The following is a 19238-nucleotide window of genomic DNA, read 5'->3' as shown; positions in this document are numbered from 1 at the left end:
ACACACTTACACTCTTCTGGTTTTCAAACATGATGATGTTATAGAACTTGTGAAACTGCTCGAAGTCCAGCACATCTTTCCTGGCTCCAATCTCCTAGAAATGGACAACAAGGGCCACAGTGTCACTGACTGCACACAGTCCATCGGGGTTCCCATGGGGCTTCTGAGCAGGTACTGTATGAAGAAACCTACAGGATCAAAGTAACTCTCCTTCAAATACTGGGAACCTACATATTGACATGTGAGCATATATAATAATACTTTGATACGCTTCTTATTAGTGTGTATATATCTAGATACTGTATGTCAATATGATTCGAAGGAGATTCTGGGGATGGTTCTGAACAAATGCAGAGGGGGTTAGGTTCAGGTTACTTTATTAGTACCCGTAGGTCAATTTGGTTTGTAGTACAACCCCATTTCCTAAAAAGATGGGATGCTGTGTAAAATGCAAATAAAACCAGATCACAATGATTTGCAAATAATATAAATCCATATTTAACTGAAAATAGAACAAAGGCAACTTATGAAATGTTGAACCAAGAACTTTTTATTGTTTTGTGACAAATATATCCTGAATTTGAATTTGATGGCAGCAAAATTATATATATATATTTATACTCCGGATCATTATCCTAAAAAGTTCGAGTTCTGATGTGGCAACAAAAGACTGCACCTGGTTGAATATCTCACAACTAATTAAGCTAATTGATAACAGGTCAGTAAGATGACTGGGTATAAAACGAGCCTCCCAGAGAGGCAGAGTCTCTGTGCTGTGAAGGTGGGTAGAGGTTCACCTTCGTCAATGTAATATTGCAAAGAATTTGGGAATTTCATCATCTATGGCACATAATATCATTAAAAGATTCAGATAATGTTGTTTTTCAGGGGTTGGGATTGGCCCCTTAGTTCCAGTGAAAGGAACTCTTAATGCTGCAGCTGTTTTAGCTGCAAAGGGTGGGCCAACTCCATATTAAAGCCTATGCAATAAGAATGGAATGTCATTAAAGTTCATGTGTGTATAAAGGCAGTTGTCCTAATACTTTTAGCAATATAGTGTATGTTTCTGCCATCAAATTCAAATTATCATATATTTGTCATAAAACAATAACATTTCTTAGTTTCAACATTTGATATGTTGTCTTTGTTCTATTACAAATGAAAGATTGGTTTATATGATTTGCAAACCATTCTATTCTGTTTTTATTTGCATTTTACACAACATCCCAACTGTTTTGGAAATGGGGTTATAGACGAGTCATCATCAGTCTTGACACACATTTCACAAACATCACAGATAACTGACACACAAAACAGGAGCCGGGGAGGTGACCAGTACCGCGAACTTGTCCTTCAGGTAGCGTGCATGAGGGATCTTGAAACTCATCTGAGGCAGCAAACACTTCAGCTCCTTTATGGAAACGCTGAAGTGGGTGGGGCGAATGGATACATCAGTATGAGGGGGGTGGGAAAGGAATTTCTTTGGTGCAAATAGCATCAAATAACAGAGTAAACTGTGGAATGGTGTTATTATACATCAGAATAGTGATGTTTCATTCATCCCTGTGAAGAAATTCTCTTTCATCTATTATTTCTTGCTGTTTATGAGACACATATACAGATGAAAGTAAGGTTGCATGTCACAGGGCAGGGTTACCAAGTGTGTGCAGTGCTCTGGCAGCTGGGGGTTAAGGGCCTTGCTCAGGTGCCCAATGGCAACATCAACCTGACAACACCAGGCTTTGAACTAATGACCTTCTGATCACAAGCACAGCCTCCTATCCTGCTGAGCTACACACCACCCCCAGCTAGGCAGGAATAATGACGAATGAATACTGGAGACGGAAGAGCGGGATGAATAAGTTCATGGTACCTGTTCTTCTTGGTCTGATCAATAGAGTACATCTGCTTCCTCAGCCAACTGAAAAAAGAGAGAGAGTCAAACTCAGAGTGAGTACATGTACCTGTGTGTCTGCCTGTCTGTGAAGGTGCAGGCGTGTGTGTGTGTGTGTCTGTGTGTGTGTGTGCACGTATAAGTGATACCTTTCAATGATATCGGGTGTCGGGGCAGCTAAAGTTTCTTGCTGAAGCAGTTCCAGCCCTGTCAGCCATTTCTCCGCATCTTCCTGTGTCGGAGCTTTAAGGAAACAATGACATTAAACACATGCTAAAAAGCAAGCCTCAGGAATACAAACACGTTTGCAATGGAATCGAAACACCATTTACATACAGAATTGCGCATTCTCAAAAAAAATAAATGCACGCAAGCCACATGTGCTGACTCACCGCTGAGGCTGAGCGTGTTGAGGACGAACTGGCTTCCATAAAAGATAGTGAAGCAGGTCTCCTCCGGAGGCTCTTTTTCTTTAGAACGTTCGAAGTCTTTGCACTTCCTGCCTGGCCGGACTTCCCGGATCTCATGCAGGTCCACTGAGGAACAGAGCATATGCTCAGCAGAACTCAAGTCAGGTCCCCAAGTCTCACTCTGCAGCACACGCAACCATCCCGTGCAAGGAGAATAACACAAGAACATGTGCGCACGCACAAACGCACGCCTCACTAAAGGACACAGAAATTCAGGCTGGGGGGAAAATAATGAGAAGAAATCAAGAGAAAGTGGAGACACAACGACACCTGCAAACGTAAATGTTCAATGGACACATTCAAATGCTTAATTTAGCAGCTAAGTTACCAAGAGCATCAATCGGTTGATTTATTCTTCAGTTACAAGGAGGAATTAGCAAATGCTATAATATGTGTAAATGTATGGTACATACACAGGGGATGGACAATGAAACTCAAACAGCTAGTTTTAGACCACAATATTTTATTAGTATGGTGTAGGGCCTCCTTTTGCGGCCAGTACAGCATCCGTTTGTCTTGGGAATGACAGGTACCAGTCCTGCACAGTAGCCAGAGGGATTTTGAGTCAGTTCTCTAGCAGACCAGTGGCCAGGTCACTATGTGATGCTGATGGAGGAAAATGTTTCCTGACTCGCTCCTCCAAAACACCCCAAAGTGACTCAATAATATTCAGATCTGGTGACTGTGCAGATCATGGCAGATGTTCTGCTTCACCTTCATGTTCATCAAAACACACTGTCACCAGTCTTGCTGTTTGTATTGGTGCATCATCATTCTGATACACAGCACCACCTTCAGGGTACAGTGTTTGAACCATTGGGTGAACATGGTCTTCCATAATGGTTCAGTAATCCTTGGCAGTGATGTGCCCGTCTAGAACAAGTAGTAGGGAGTGTCATGATATTTCAGCCCAAACCATCACTGATCCACCCCTGTTCTGCACTCTGGGTACGCAACAGTCCAGGTGGTGAGCCTCTTTGGGGCTTCTCCAAATCATGACTCCAAACCGGATGTGGGAAAGACTGACATCTGCTCTGCTAGTTCAACTTTCACACTCTGCTCTTACTGACGGAATGTGCAATCAGTGAGGGTTGGCCCTCAGGCCGCACATATATAGGCATGAAACCTCAGACACTATTGGCCAGTGTTTCAGTTTCATAGTCCAACCCCTGTATGTGAGTATATGTGTCATTTCTCAATTTAAGGTTGTGCATCTGTGAATAATATATTTTTTGCAAACTGCAGCCTGGCTCTTCTCTGCTTCTCATTAATGAAGGGCTTCTTCCTTGCTTTTGGAACTCCAGTCCTGCTTCTAGGAGCATGATACAAACTGTCCTAGCAGTGCACTTCACACCTGCACTTAATGCTTCCCATTCCTTTTGAAGGTCACTTGATCCTACGATTCATGACAAACTGTCGCATAAGTTAACGGTCATCTCTGGCATTAGAAAGTTGCTTTCGCTCTCTAACCAGGCTGGTTTTTGGTCATTCCCAGTGTCTCCTGCTTCACTTTGGTCTTGTTTACTGCTGTCTTAGAAACTATGAGCCTAGAAGTGTAGCCTTCTGCCAGCAGGACCATGATTAAACCAGGATTTAAAAATGCCAGCAGGACCATGATTAAACCAGGATTTAAAAATGCCAGCAGGACCAGGATTAAACCAGGATTTAAAAATGCATTTTTTTTAATTATGGAGTGGTCTCTTACTTTTTTCCAGAGCTGTATATATAAATACACACACAAACACGCACACACACACACACACACACATATACAGTCAGACACAGACACACATACCTGTACTTCTTGTTCTTGTGTATAACATGTTGATATATACGCTTGTGAGAAGACATTCGTGAACCCTAGATCACAATTCAGATTTCTGTATGAAAAGCTCCTAAAATGTCATCTAATCTTCACCTAAGCCATGGCGCTGTCTTAATTAATGAGCAACAAACACAGCACTTTACAGATTGTTATGGCTGGAGAAAGCAGAACACTGCATAACAACATCAAAACCTCATGCTCTTTGTGAAGCCTGGTAGAGCTTGGTATCATGGTGCACTGCTGCTTCACTGCCTCAGGTTCTGGAAGTCCTGCAATCATTGAAGGACCAACAGATTCCAAGGAAATCCCACAGCAGAATGTCAGGGCGTCTTTGTAGGAAGCTGGGTCTCACATGTGAAGATGACCCAAACCCTGGGCTGGTCAATCCTATAGGCGACACAGGTGGCCGCACCGGGTGCCAACTTTTGAGGGGGGTGCCGACTTGCCAGCCAATTGCACTTTGTTTCAGACAGCGGGCGCCACGTCAGGTAGGACCAGTACTGCCCAATCCACAGAAACAAATGATCAGAACAGTGAAGATATTTTGTATCTTGGAACAGACATGTCCGAGTCCTGCAGTGTTCAAACGTAATCTGAAACCGGATGTACAAGCAGAAACATCCCAAAAATACACACGAAATGAAACAGGATTATAAAAACCTGCCCTAAGCCCTGTTCAGGTCCGATCAGCAGCTAGAGAAAGCGCTCAATGGAGGTCACTGCCAATAAAGGAGGTTCCTGTAGTTAATAAATATGAGGGTTTCACATACTTTTTTCCCCCATCAAGGTATTTGATTGTTTAAACCACCCGAGGGCCAAATTCCATCAGCCACAAAGCCAAGGTCTACTGCATCCGAAAAACACCAACATGCAGGGTAATTCAGCAAGCAATGGGCTTAGGGCCATGATCGTGCAGTCTAGATTCAAACTTTGTTCCATAATAGATGCTTTGTGGTCCCTGTAGGGAAATTCTTTTTTTACACCCTCCTCAACTAGGTCTTTGTAGAGTAAGCTGTCTATGAAGGGCAACCACCTGAGAGCTGGGGGTTAAGGGCTTTGCTCAAAGACCCACAGCGGTGCTGAGGCTGGGTTTGAACCAGTAACCTTGTGATTACAGGAACACAGTCGTAGCCCACTGAGCCACACACTGCCCCCAATAAACATATGACATTGTTAACAATCCAATAAGACTGTCTCGATGACATATATGAATATCAAATCATATTTAAGGAGTTATGTATTGCATATATATTCAAGTCAGCTGTTCCACACGGATGTACGCAGCCATTAAAAATCACCATAAAGCTTAGGACCTCTTACAGAGAAAAATAAACAAAGTTACCATTTTTTATTCTCCTCTTCTCTCCTCATGTAATTCTGTTTTCTCTGTTCTTCCTATATCCCCTGTCTTCCTGACCTTCTACCCCCTATAATGTAATGTTTATATATGTATGGTCAGGTTGATGGCCAGTTTTTTCACTGGTACTTGTGACTAGTGACATGGTATATTGCAACAGCAATAAAGGGTTTTCATCAATCAATCAATCATTATAGAGGAGTCAGACTGCAATTTTAGTCACATTTCTCTGGCACAGAACCTTGTTTATGGGCTTATTTGAAAGTCAAAATCAGCAATTAACTTTTCATTAACTGTTTCCATATTGTTATTGAATACAAAAATCTGTAGGACAAATTTTATGGTATTTGCGCATTTGTTATTACAGGGTTATAGCCACTAATCAGGGAAGGAATGAAAACTTTGAACAGTTTAACAGATATGCGATAGGTAAATGGGAATTTAATCATGTGTTGTGATAATTAATGTTTTTGGCTTTGGGTATTTTATAAGAGCGCAGGTGAAACCAGAGCAAATATAGTGCAATTTTTTTGCTGTGGTGACTCAGCAGACAACGCTATGGGTTCTCACCTCCATGTCTGTGGGTTGGAATCCTGCCTTGTGCTCTGTGTGTGGCATTTCTGCAGGACCGGTCCAGCCTAGGAGGCCACCTAGGCTGCCAGCTTTGGGGGGGACAGACTTGCCAGCCAGGTTCAATTTGCCTTGGGGGGGGCAGGCAGTGCTGCTTGCCTAGGACACCTCATCAGAGAGTATCAGTTCTCACTGTGGTGTGTGGCTTTAACACCACGTCCAAGAACATGCAGTTAGGGCAATGTTTATCAACCGGGTCCATGGGGACACTCAGACCGTCCACATTTCTGCTCCCTCCTAGCTCCCCGCCAGACCATCCACATTTTTGCTCCCTCCTAGCTCCCTGCCAGACCGTCCACATTTCTGCTCCCTCCTAGCTCCCTGCCAGACCGTCCACATTTTTGCTCCCTCCTAGCTCCCTGCCAGACCGTCCACATTTTTGCTCCCTCCTAGCTCCCTGCCAGACCGTCCACATTTTTGCTCCCTCCTAACTCCCTGCCAGACAGTCCACATTTTTGCTCCCTCCAAGCTCCCTGCCAGACACTCCACATTACTGCTCCTTTCTAGTCCCCAGGGACTGTATTGGGAAACACTGAGTTAGATAAACTGGCTTATCCTTCCTCAACAAGCTCAATTCCTGTTCAAACTGCTGTCATTCATTTGTATGGCAGGCTAGTATATCCAAAACAATTGACATACGATGATGCATTTTTACATCCCAACCTCATACTACCTAGCATAGGCCCCAGGCCCTCCAGTGACCCTGACCAGGATAAATGGGTCTAAGATGGATGGAGGATTCTGCTTTTGTTCCCACAGTCAGAAGGAATAAGAAGTGGCATCCTGGGGTGGGGATTGCACTTGTTCTTTTGCAAATGTTAATTGTCGTTTGAGAAATGCCCCAAAGCAATTGAAAAAAACTGCAAATGCAGCAGAGAATGTATTAGAATAAAGTTAATATTAGTGCAAGTATTTATTGGTAAACCTGGCTAAAAAATGTGGTATTTAGCAGGGAATTGTGTCCATGGCAAGACTTGTCTGTGTCCGTGGCAAAATGTTTTGACTGAGTAAAAGAAAAACTATTTAAACTACATTCTTAAATACCGTGCTCAAGGTAAAACTGCGATTTGATAAAAAAATTTACATCAGAATTCACCGTGATATTGACCCCTGTTATTACAGTTTGTATTGATTGCTTTGGAGCATTTCTCAAATGACAATTAACATTTGCAAAAGAACAAGTGCAATCCCCACACCATGATGATATTCTGCACAGCGGAATATAATTTCTCATTGCTTCATGGAAATTTCCAAATGTTTTAGTACGTATAAGCAGATTGTCATCATTTGACACAATTTTCAGTTTTTAGCCTTGTTAGTCAAAACAGATCATGTAGTTTCCCATTGTAATACACCCAAAACTATATATGTATGCGATCATCCTGTTAGCCACCTCATGCAAAACAGCTAGCCAAACTATCAAAATAATATAAAGATACATTCTATAAACTGCAGCGATATGGCATTGTTGTGTTTTTGTTTCACACAGAACATGCTTTTGTCTTCATTTTGTTGTTCTTGTAGTGCTGTTTTGCTGGGTTTTTGTGTTATACAGTGCAGTGTGATTTTTTGTTTGCTTTTGTACCATCTTGAGAAGTTACATGTGCATGCAGTGCTTTCTCTTGCCAGTGAAGTTTACATACTGTAATGCAGAGCCTTGCAATGTTGAAAATGCTGTCTTTGACATGAATAAGTATCAGTTTGCTAAAAAAAAAATGATCGGTCAGTAACAAAGTCAGTGAGAAAATGGGAACTGACTATCATTCAGAATTATGGAGCTGAGCAGCATACTTACATTAACATACTGACAATTTACTAAACATTTTCGCTCTCATGGTTAAAATAATACTAATTGTACTTTTCATTTTGGTGGCACTAACTAATTAATTTGAGGAATTATTAGCTTTTGAGACACAAGTTAATTGTTTTGGGTAAGTGACAGGTGTTTGCAGCGAAACCATACTGTTGTGCTATATGCATGAACTGTTTTGATAAATGCCCTCATAGTCTTGAGAAAATTGTAAGCCACAAATCTACACTGTCTCAAGTCAAATCAAGTCAAGTGGGGATTTATTGTCACACGCACCCTATTCAGTTCACTGCATACCGTGACAGGAAATAACGTTCCCCGAACTGCGGTGCTACATATAGCCTGATACATAAGCTTCAAGGATGGACAGGACCCGTGTGCACTTGTATAATAGGCTAAACAACGTGCAATAAACAATGATGGAGGGTATATAATGCAATGTTAGGAACAGCAGACTGGTATGTATGAGTAATAATAAATAAATATCAAAGATAAATATTGAATGCTTGTAACAGTGTAGTAATGGTGCAAATGGCAACATACCAAAATTGGAAGATATCAGTAGTGATGAGTTACATACGTGTTAAAGTTAATGTACTGCAATTTGCAAGGATCGCTAATAAAACGTAATCCTATATAGAGGCAATTTTGGCTAAATGGAGCCTATATTCCAAAAGGTTTATTTTAAAGGGAAAAAATGAGAACTTGTTTACAAAACCAAACAATGAATTTATATCAGCAAATACTTAAAAGCCAATGACTAGATCATTATTACAGTCCTGCAAGTAAACTCAGCTGAGTACCTGAATCTACTGATTGGCCAGGTTACACCTCCATCCATCATCAATGTTGGCATGAGCATATTCCAGGACAAGAATGCCAAGATTCAATGGGTTCAAATTGTCAAAGACTGGTTCAGGGAGCATGAGGAATCATTTTCACGCATGACTTGGTCACCACAGAGTTGTGACCTTAACCTCATTGAAGGTCTCTGGGATGTGATGAAGGAGGCTTTATGGAGGTTCAACTCATTTGTCAATACAGGATCTTGGTGAGAAATGAATGCAAATCTGTATGAAAATAAAGGGTGAGATGTTGCGTAAGCCTGTGGAAACAATGTCATGACAAATATGTGCCATAATCAAAGCTAAAGGCGGTCCAACGAAAAATTCAAATGGCGACTTTTTTTTTGGACGGGCAGCGTAGCTTATGCCGGTTACAGTCAGTCATAATCGGTGGTTTAGGGAACATTTATGGGTTCCCTGTAAATAACACCAGCACTTTAGAGTTCATAGTTGATAAAAGCAAGTCTTTCAACTGTTATACCGAACTCAAAAATGTTGCTGGAAACACAAATCCAACGTGCTAACTCATTTAAGAAGACATCATCCGAGTGTGTACGACCTGACCAAGGCAGAAACGACCTCTGCACGTTAGTCTCCCTGAGGCATTTTAGGCACTTTGGTCAGTAAATTCAGACTCGGCAAAAATAATATTTAAGGTTATATATATATATATTAATAACTATAGATATGTGATCATACTTTGTTACAGAGAACACCGGATTCAAACAGGATTTAGTTCATTATTGATGCTATTATTTTACAGTTTTCATTTTTAAATTTGTTATACATATTTTTATTTATACGTAGGTTTCGTTATTCAGACACGTAGTCAAACGCATCACCTTTGGTTTACAACTGTTCTTAATTATGTTTTCAGTTTTAATAATAAATAATGTAAAAAATAAATTCTGTTTTCCCTGCTGTAACGGAATCGCACCAAACCGTGAACCCAAAACCGAAGTATGCACTGAACCGTGAACTTTGTGTAGCGTTGCACCCCTAAATACACCAGAAATTAAAATAAACAAAATATTTTAAACAAACCAGCAACACTTTTACAATTTATAGAAATCATTACACAAATCACTAAAAATAGTTTATCTCAGATTGTGGACACTGCGGTTTTGAGAGGTAACTTAATGATCATTCTTATTTGGAATTATATATCTCAAATTTCACCGTATTCCAACCGATATGTCCTTCCTACTAGGCCGCATCTTTCTAGTTAAATTTGTAAGGTTGACTTCAAATCTATTTGTCTCCTGTAGTTTTGCATCTCTGTCTCCTTATATCTGTGCACCACACCTATTTACATTCTGTGGGAGTAAATAAGAACCAGTTTTTAAAGCGATTTACTTAAAATTGTCATCACAGCATGCTGTTATACTGCAGCTGTGTTTTTATAGAGTTATACCTAACTTTGTTTGCAAATGTTGATTATGAGCTTCAGGCCTACAAACGTTTAAGTAGGCCTAGCATGCTTGTTGTCTATCAGATAGTTGTCTGCAGAGGTATGTCTTATTTTAATGAAGTACCATAAATTGTGCTTAAAAACAAAGCCAGCTGTAACACATTCATTAGTACTGCACATGCATTCATGGCCTTCTACAAAGACTTTCTATAGTTTTCTATAGTATTTTGAAAACATTACAATACCTCATCCGTCAATAATGGATTACTGTACTACAGATACACAACTATGCGATGCCCAGGCCTAAAGACAAATTCCCCATAAAGACAAATCTTAGAAAGGCCAATTAATAAAATGTCTGCCAAATAATTTATGAAAAACCTGCAAAAGGAATCATATCAAATCATGATGGTGTACATGAACTTGATAAAAATAATCTCAGGATCAGTCAACAACTTCTCACTAGAAACTTGTGCAACAACATGTATCCGACAGGCCAAATTAGATAAGAAACCTTCTCAGTTTCCCCAGAAACAAAACAACGACTCTAAAACGAATGACAAACACATTTCTGCACATGCAAACAACTCCACCTTATACACCACCGACACCATGTGTTAAAAGTGTCACACGTTCAGGAACACTAAAGCGGGGCTGTACATGAAAGACTGCATCGGGCTCTTTTTGAAAAATCTGTCTGTGTGGGCTACAGAGAAAGAGGCCCATACAGGACTCTCACTCTTGACTCAACCCAACACAGATAACCAGCATTCTCTTCACAGGAAAAAATGTAGGGCATACACACATACTGATACACATCAACACGCACCAAACCGACCTCTTCCAAAACCATTACAAGAAAGCCACAGAAAGAGATGTAAACATAAAACTTCCTTCGCTTGATGAAATAAAACAAATATGGATTAATAATGGTTAATTGGCTTGGCGGTTAATGGGCGGCAGCTTTCGTTCAAGGCATGGGCAGCCGTGTAGACTAGGGAACTATGGAAAGGTCAGTTAGCATATAAGCCATCAGGCTTTCAAGAGAAATGGCGAAGATTTAAATCGTACACTTATTGTAGCTACAAAGAAAGCAAGGAGCATTTTGGAGTTTTGTAAGACGACACTGGGTGATTCTGTGCAAGAAATGACTGGTCTTGCACATTACCATAAGTCTTGTGTAAAGTGTGTGCATCTAATGTATATACACAAGTTTTAATATGATGACTTGTTGCATTTTTGGCAAGTTTTAAGCAAGATGTCGGACATTATAAAGCTAACGGTGGCCTTGTAGAGTGCCAGTGCAGGCCAGCGTGAGGCAGTGCACCGCACCCGGTTTTCGGTCATGCCACTTACAGACACCGTCTGTTTTGTCTGCAGTCCGAATCCAGGCCACCTGCCTGGTCTCCATGATAACCTGCACTGTCAGACGCTCCACCTTCTGGCGGTAAATCGTCATCACAATGCCCATCTCCAGGTCCCGCTTGATGAGGCTCTTCTTGTACTCGGTCAGCTCCCCCATTTGGCCATACCCTGCCATCTCTACTCCTGAAAGTAATCAAACGAAAGCTCTGAGTGAACCAGTGAGGCACTGATCAGAAAGAACGACAAAGTTACTGACAAACTAAACAGAACTGTATACTAGGACCTTGTATACACCCTGAGGGGGACTGCCTGTTAGCACTAGTGTTTAGTATTTGCACGTAAAGCCCCAAATTTCCCTTACAGGAATAAAGCATGAGTGATTAGAGCACATGCGCCACTCACAGAAAGATCCGCTTTGTCTGTGCATCTCGTCCCAGTTACCAGTTCGTCTCAAGCTCCATGCAAACCTTTATTTACATTGCAAATGAATAGCAGCAGGTGGCTTTTCTTCTGGTGAGTCCTTCGACACTAGTGAAGCATTAACTCAGAAATATTTCAATATTCTCACTGCTGGAACCTTTGGTCTCGACCCTGCTCTCACAGCACTGTAATGTTTTAATCAGTCGCAATTCCCTACGGCAGGAACAATGAAACAGAGCCCGTAGCCATACTGCCCAACTCACCCTGTGATGACCACAATTTAGTCACATCATCAAACTATAACATATTATAGTACTTTAACTTGAATTCGGCGGTAGAAAAATGCACCTTTCTCAAAATGTTTTCTTTAACTACAGGCTAAATAACATGTAATAACCTATAAGATGAATAACAAATTAATGTTGGACTTGAGATCTAGGGTTGTACGTTAAAATTCATTTTGTGACTGAGTTAAAGTTCCAAGCTTTGTAGAGATAAAGGGTGAAACCGCAAACTCTGAGAAGAAACAACAACTAATATGATAACTCCACGCGTGCTACACCATACTATTACCCGTTTAATAACGGTCCTCACAACCGGAAAAAATGGTAGGCTAGTTTCGTTCAGTTTTAGCACACATTTTTTTCCAGATCCGAAATCAAGAAAGATATTAGATAAACAAAAGCACATTCCTTAATGGCTAATTATTAATTTATTAAAAAATAAATGAGAATTTAAAAGCGAGAACAACACCCAACACCCCCATCCCCGAAATGCACACGCACATTTTGCAAAAATGCACGCAACCTTTGAAAGATTACGAAAAAGAACAATAAAGCTTTAAAACTCACCTTAAATTTGAAAAAAACCTAGATGTACAACTTATACAAATATTTCCCAAGCAAAGAAATTCATGTTTCGATATAAAATGAAAAAAAAAATTGGTTTATTAACGAACTTTGCCCTGCCACAGAATGGTCAGTTCCTCTATCCGTTTATAGAAGGAAGTAAACTTGCCCAGTAGTAGGATAGGAATAGCTGTAATAAAGAAATACGGAAGTCTTCAATAGTTAACTATGCAAAGTCCTGAAACGTTACGGACACCTCTTCCCCATCCCTTGCTCAAGAGATACATTAATTACCAACTCAAGTGAGCAACTGAACTAGTCAAAAAAGTACTGTCACCAGGGGTTTTCTGTTCATAACGACCCCCTGGTCTCAAGTGACACAGAAATTGAAAGCACCTGCGCAACGAACGGAAGAGCAAGCCTATTATTCTGAGGGTGCTTGTGAACAATGCGACACTCCGCGCGATAGTGAACCTCACTCTCTAATAGTGAACCTCACTCCGAAAACTCGCGCGCTGTCTCGGTCAACATTTCAGATTTAACAAAATTACACCTCGGTGACGATCTGACCCAAGGCGACACAGTACGATAAAAACGTTTCTTACAGGTATGCGTATAAATGTTAAAATAAATAAATACGATAAAACACAATAGTAAACAGATGTAATTCTACAAAACAATTAACAGGATTAAACTGAAACAAAAACAGAAGCAGTTTTGGGGGTCAGATCCTATGAAAAGCCCCATGGCGCTAGGGGAAGTCGAGCGTCATAAGCAGGGTCGGTTCTAGAGCATTTTAACTGGGGGACCAGACTGGGGCCAGTTTTTCTGTTGGGTGGGGGCATATGCATTTGACCTTAATATCCTCCACTAGATTACTCTAGATTGCCAACATTAAGAAGCAAAAGACAGTCATGAAAACTGATAGCTTATTCATGCAATGCTTTGCAGTGACATTTTACAGTTTTTATAAATAACTGATTGAGCTCACTCTGATTTCTTGTTCAGACACACTTGGTTCACTTTTCACCAACTGAAGTGACTTGACCAGCCAGGGGTCCCGCATTAAGAGTCCGTCAAGAAAATGTGTTTATGTTTTGCCTGTTCACAGTGCATCAAATTTTTGTCCACATATATAAATGGAAATAGTAGGGGGGGGGGGGGGCACTGCCTCCCCTCCAGAACCACCCCTGGTCGTAGGGAGGGTAAGTTTTACCTTCACCCTCTCTTCTGCCACCACTTTCGGCATGTTTAGGGATAGATCTACCACAGATTCAGCCTCAAATTATATTATAATGAGCTCATTCAGAGAGCACCAAGCCTCAGGCCACTGCAGCTCCGAAGATGGCAGAGTCTGTTGAGGAGAGTAAATTCCTCCAGTTTATTGTTGTTGTACCACCAAGGTATCTGCAGGCATTCACCATCTCCACAAAATCCCCTCATAGTGATAGGGGATGGGGCCTTACCAGAACAATGGACGTCAACCGCCATTGCAATACCACAAAAAACATAAACAATCTATTAAAAGCCTTTAAAAACAATGGTTTCAGTAAAGAAGCCATAAACACAAAAAGTTTCTTTTTTTAGTGGCTACCCATTTCATACAGGAAAACAAGTTCTACATGGCGGTCAAACCAACAATTTGCATATCTAACATCACCTTCCTGTCCATTTGCATGACATCAGTGGGGGAGAATGAGGCGCCTGTGTGGAGATGATGCGAATCGTTTCGTTGCCCATAGCAGCCCTTCAGAAAGGGTGCTTGGAAACTCAGCAAGCAGGTCGCGGTGATGCAGAAAACACAAATAGCAGCTGCAGAGTTCTACATTAGTGACTGTATGTCTCCAAATTATCGTCTAATTGCAAAGACGTTTATCTCAGGTAGCCTGTGAGGGAATGTATGGTGAGCTTGCCATATCATCCATGTGATCGGTTACAAGCAGCGATTTCATAGGCAGATCTCTTGTTATTATGCATATGGTTGATAGGCCAGTAAAGCCCACTTGACTTGGTAAATGGCCTAATTTAAGTAGTTTCACACTAAATGAGCAGATGCAGCTTACATCAACATTTTGACAATGTTAAAGCCCAAGGTGTCATGAGTCACCAGGAGTTTTCTGATGCCTGCATCTAAGTGTGGTTTGGCCTCAGTAGTGACTGTTTGTTATATGCTTGACCTAGTTTCACAGCAAGCCAATGAGAGGACTGCTCTTGCTCCCATCGCAGTCTTAAACCTGTGCTCGCATCCCTGACTTGCGAGCGTACCTGCCTGGTACGTGTTAACGGAGTGCTCTAATAAGGGTGCAAAAAAGTACGGGGAGGAAAGGAATCACCGGCTGTATGTGTACCTGGTTCTGGTACTGAAGGTCAGCGCTTGCGCTCTTGTGTTTTTAGCCTCGCTACACCAAACCACAACAAACAGAGGTGAAACAGACACATGCAAGAACCTGCATGGTGTGATCAGCACTCTGACGTGAGAAACGCTCAGGATCGCAACCAGATTGAGCCTGACACACTCTGCGGTGTTCCCACAATCACCGGGGCACAAGAACCGACTATTGATGGCTGATGGATTATTGGTGGGCTGGATCTATAAGGCCACACGAGCTGTGACAGGTAAGTCCAGGTCGTCTTTGGAAAAACTGTGCCAGAGAGCTAATGTCCAGAAGGTTTTCGATCCTACCTGGCTTCAGATGAGCCACAGCCATACCAGGATCAGGTGCAGCTCATCAGAAACCAGGTAGAATTAAAAATCATAAAATTTAATTATTAGCTCTCCAGGACCAGAGTTGGAGACCCCTGCTCTAGTCTGTGCCCTCACCACTTTGAGTTCCTCTCCAAACTCTTTTCCTTTCCCTCTTCCAACTCTCTGTAATTCTCTCTCAGGGTTCCTCCACTTCTTCTGGCACTCTCAGGCCTTGGCTCTTGAGAGTCTTTTCTGGCATCTACACCATAGCCTGGGCTTCTGGATCAGCATTCCCCTGGGTCCGAAAGACCCTTTGTGAGGGGATACCGTGAGCAGAATAAAGGTCCTTCTCCTTCACTTGGACTCAATGGTGCTTCTGGACTGCCGTGCTGACATTCAGAGCTTCATTCCAGCTCTGACTCAAACCTGGAACCTCTGCAGTCACCATTAACTGCTTCAAATCCACATTTCCTTCACCCCTATGCCAAATGGCCTCAAGCGTTTGCCCGAGGAGAGCCTTTAAAGGCCTCAGGCAACATAACGTGACAATAAAGCAACAGATAAAACACAAATCATCTTAACTGGCTTCAGCTCCCAAAGCTAAGTGTGCACTAATAGCATCATGCCAATAGAAACAATCGTAATTTAAAAAGTGAACAGTAATTTTAAAAGTGAACAGTAATTTTAAAAGTGAACAGTAATTTTAAAAGTGAACAGTAATTTAAAAAGTAAACACATTTATAAATGTCATTAACAATTTTTTCAACTTAACCCAATGTGCATTTATGAACACAGAAACCATTCTCCTGTTGCTTTTTGAAGATGGTTCTTTTTAAATCTCAGACATTGTACCCAAGAACATACAACATGTATCCCTCTGACATGGTCAGGGACCAATGGCTTGGCATTGTTATTATAACCAGTTGATTATACAGCTGCTACTCTATCATCCTTATTGTTTGAGGTGTCATGTTTTGTTGAAGGCGACACCTGGAACAGCCTTGTGAGGGATACTGTCTCCACACCCAACCCTGATCCAGCAAACCTTACAAAGCCGCAATCAAAATCCTATCAAAATCAATATGATAAATGCCAACCTCTCCTGCCTACCATCCAATATGGTGTCCAAGAGGTCTCATAGATCAGACCCTGGAGACCACACCTGGATGATTGGCTGTAGGCTCAACCATACTCTGACCCCTACCCAAGCTCTGCATAGTGAAGGAGAATCATAATTAGACAAAATGTTCATACGTGTGTGCCACCAAGGATGTTAAATAGGTCAACATTTGCCCATTAAACAAGCCAATTGTTTTCAGGGTGATATCTAGTTCTTCATCATTCCCTTTTCCATCAACATATAGCTGACTGCAACATATAGCCCCCCCCCCCCCACCCATGCCAGTCCAAACATCTCCCATGCCAGTGTCTTCCTCTTGCAGGAAGATAAAGACCAGTGAGCATAACTCTCCACGGTTATCAGAGTTAGCAGTGAGGATAACACCAAGTCAGATGAGGAGTACCAGAAAACACCTTGCTGTTAGCAAGTTCACGGTTAGCGGTGAGTGGTTTACAGCTACCCACACATCAACCTCCATTTTAGCATTAAAGGTTAATGCAGAAATTTGGATAACAAAGCTGACCAGGGGCCATCTGAAATGTAAATATCATGCCAAAAGGAAACAGAAGCTCAACACGTTGACTGACAGGGAGACGGCAAGGAGCTGCAGAAACAACACATGACACACCGTAACTATGGCTGCTGGTGCTGCTCTACATGCCATTTTCATCTACTACGCTCGTCCATTAAGGTGTCTATGCATGTTCTGACCCCATCATGCCCTCTACCTTCCTTCCCACATGTCCGGATGGTGTCTGGGGTGGGCACCATCTGTGCTGGAGTCCTGGTTCAGTCCCAGGGAGGGGTGGCATTATGGATGTGACTTATGAACTGTACCAGCTTGGGTCCAGCCTTCAATCTGCCACCATATACAGGCTGGTGTGGAGAACTGACTCATTGATAGACTTGACCTTGGCTACAATTTACACCTTCAGCAAGCAAACCCACTCTTTCTTATCCAATAATGTTAGCATATCCGGGGGTGGGGTTTGGCTAGCCAGTTGACTTTGGACCTCCAGTGGTTTTTCTTCTGCACCACCTAACTCAACCAAGCTCTGCCTAAACTTACAAATCCCAGCAAATCAGATCTCGAAAATGGACATTAGTTTTGGGAATGAGGGACATTGCCCCACTGCTGGGGGAGGAGCCGGTGATGGCGGGGAAGAGAGAAAGGTACCAGTTAGAGATAGTCAGCCTTACCTTCACACATGGAGTGGACACCAGAACCAAGCCTCTCCACAGAGGGTGGAGTCTCTCCAACAGCTAACAGGGAACATTCCCAGAACTTTAGCCAATATTGTGTAAAGGTCTTCTGGCAAAGAATGTTCTTACTGTAACGTTAATGGAAAGTTATTTCCACCGTGGGTGTAAATTACGGGGGGGGGTGGGGAGGGAGATGGGGGGTTGTGACCCCCCAATAATCAAAACCAGCTAATAAAACTCCCCCAATGATCATGTCTCCCCCAAATGGGTGGGCATTAACATAATTAAGTGCACAGTAAAATTAGCTTATTCTATGGTAGCGCTATATAAATACGCTGTAAACATGTCATCCAACCTCAAACCCATGACTTTAGATGTGCAAAGCCACAGTGCTGCCCATTGCCCTACCATGCTCTATATTTGTTCATATATCATTATTCTTAGTTGTAGTAGTAAATGTGGGTCAATGTTCAGAAAAACTGGACACTTTGAATGTTTCTGTGCTTTAATTGTAACATTCGGGAAATGTTCCTAGAATGAAAAATTGTTTCCTGGTTTGTAGTTAATGTTGCATCTTTGTGGCTTGTTTTAGGAAGCACCAAGCAAAAGTAACCAGCCTTCTCAGAGAGAGCGGACGAGGTGCCTGAAAGGTAATTTTATTGTACTATAGTTGTGACAAACCACATATTGAATGAGCTATGAAAATTGGGTGAATTTGGGGGTTTTGATGACGTACTGAGCAATTACTGTATACCTGGGAGTCGTTTTACAAAGCGAGCGCTATGACAGTATTTCCAAGAACACAGCAGTGATAAAGTAGTAATGGGTGATATGGGACATCAGTGATCACAGATACCCAAACAGTAAGTGTCATTTTACCTTCTGTTTGAGTTCCTGCCTTTGAAAGCAGAATCACGTCATCGATGATGCACAAACTTGTCTTGAGGATGAAGTTGTAAAACCTCCCCCCCACAGACAGTTCAGCAAACATTTTCACATTAACTGATCATCAGAATGAGAAACTACTCTGATCATCATGTGGGACCATCTGAAGGAGGCCCCAATGCATTTTGTGGTGGCTACATACTGGTACCGTAAAATCCCGTTATAGTGGACTCACATATAACAGAATTTCGCTTATAACAGACAAACAATTTGGTCCCCAGGGCCACTTTTAGCTGTAGTTTTGTTCACTATAGCGGACATGCAGGCTCCGGTGATATCCAGCGCAGATACGTAGTCGGGATTATTAATAGTCACGCATCTGGTCAGGTAAAGTTGGATTACTACATGTACAATATAATAATCTATACCACACGTGTCTGCTGGGGTGTGGCATGAGTAAATGGTGTCC

General features: G+C 41.8%; 1 protein-coding gene across 2 annotated transcripts in view; it reads right to left on the bottom strand.

Moving 5' to 3' along the window:
* Positions 1 to 13262, bottom strand: part of plcg2 (phospholipase C, gamma 2) — a 33265-nt gene extending 20003 nt beyond the window's left edge. Inside the window, exons 1-7 of one of the 2 annotated variants that reach the window (XM_023827176.2) lie at positions 12879 to 13262; positions 11599 to 11790; positions 2287 to 2430; positions 2044 to 2137; positions 1874 to 1921; positions 1340 to 1424; positions 11 to 94 (exon numbers count right to left, since the gene is read on the bottom strand). In XM_023827176.2, the coding sequence (XP_023682944.2) occupies positions 11 to 94; positions 1340 to 1424; positions 1874 to 1921; positions 2044 to 2137; positions 2287 to 2430; positions 11599 to 11782 (639 nt within the window). In that variant the 5' untranslated portion in view covers positions 11783 to 11790; positions 12879 to 13262. Of the gene's footprint in view, positions 1 to 10; positions 95 to 1339; positions 1425 to 1873; positions 1922 to 2043; positions 2138 to 2286; positions 2431 to 11598; positions 11791 to 12009; positions 12780 to 12878 lie in introns of those variants that run through there. The other variant, XM_023827177.2, reaches the window with a different exon arrangement.
* Between the last annotated feature and the right edge of the window lie 5976 nt (positions 13263 to 19238).

This window comes from Paramormyrops kingsleyae, chromosome 13, assembly GCF_048594095.1.
Source record: "Paramormyrops kingsleyae isolate MSU_618 chromosome 13, PKINGS_0.4, whole genome shotgun sequence".
Lineage (NCBI taxonomy): Eukaryota > Metazoa > Chordata > Actinopteri > Osteoglossiformes > Mormyridae > Paramormyrops > Paramormyrops kingsleyae.
This window is presented reverse-complemented; position numbering and strand designations above follow the sequence as displayed.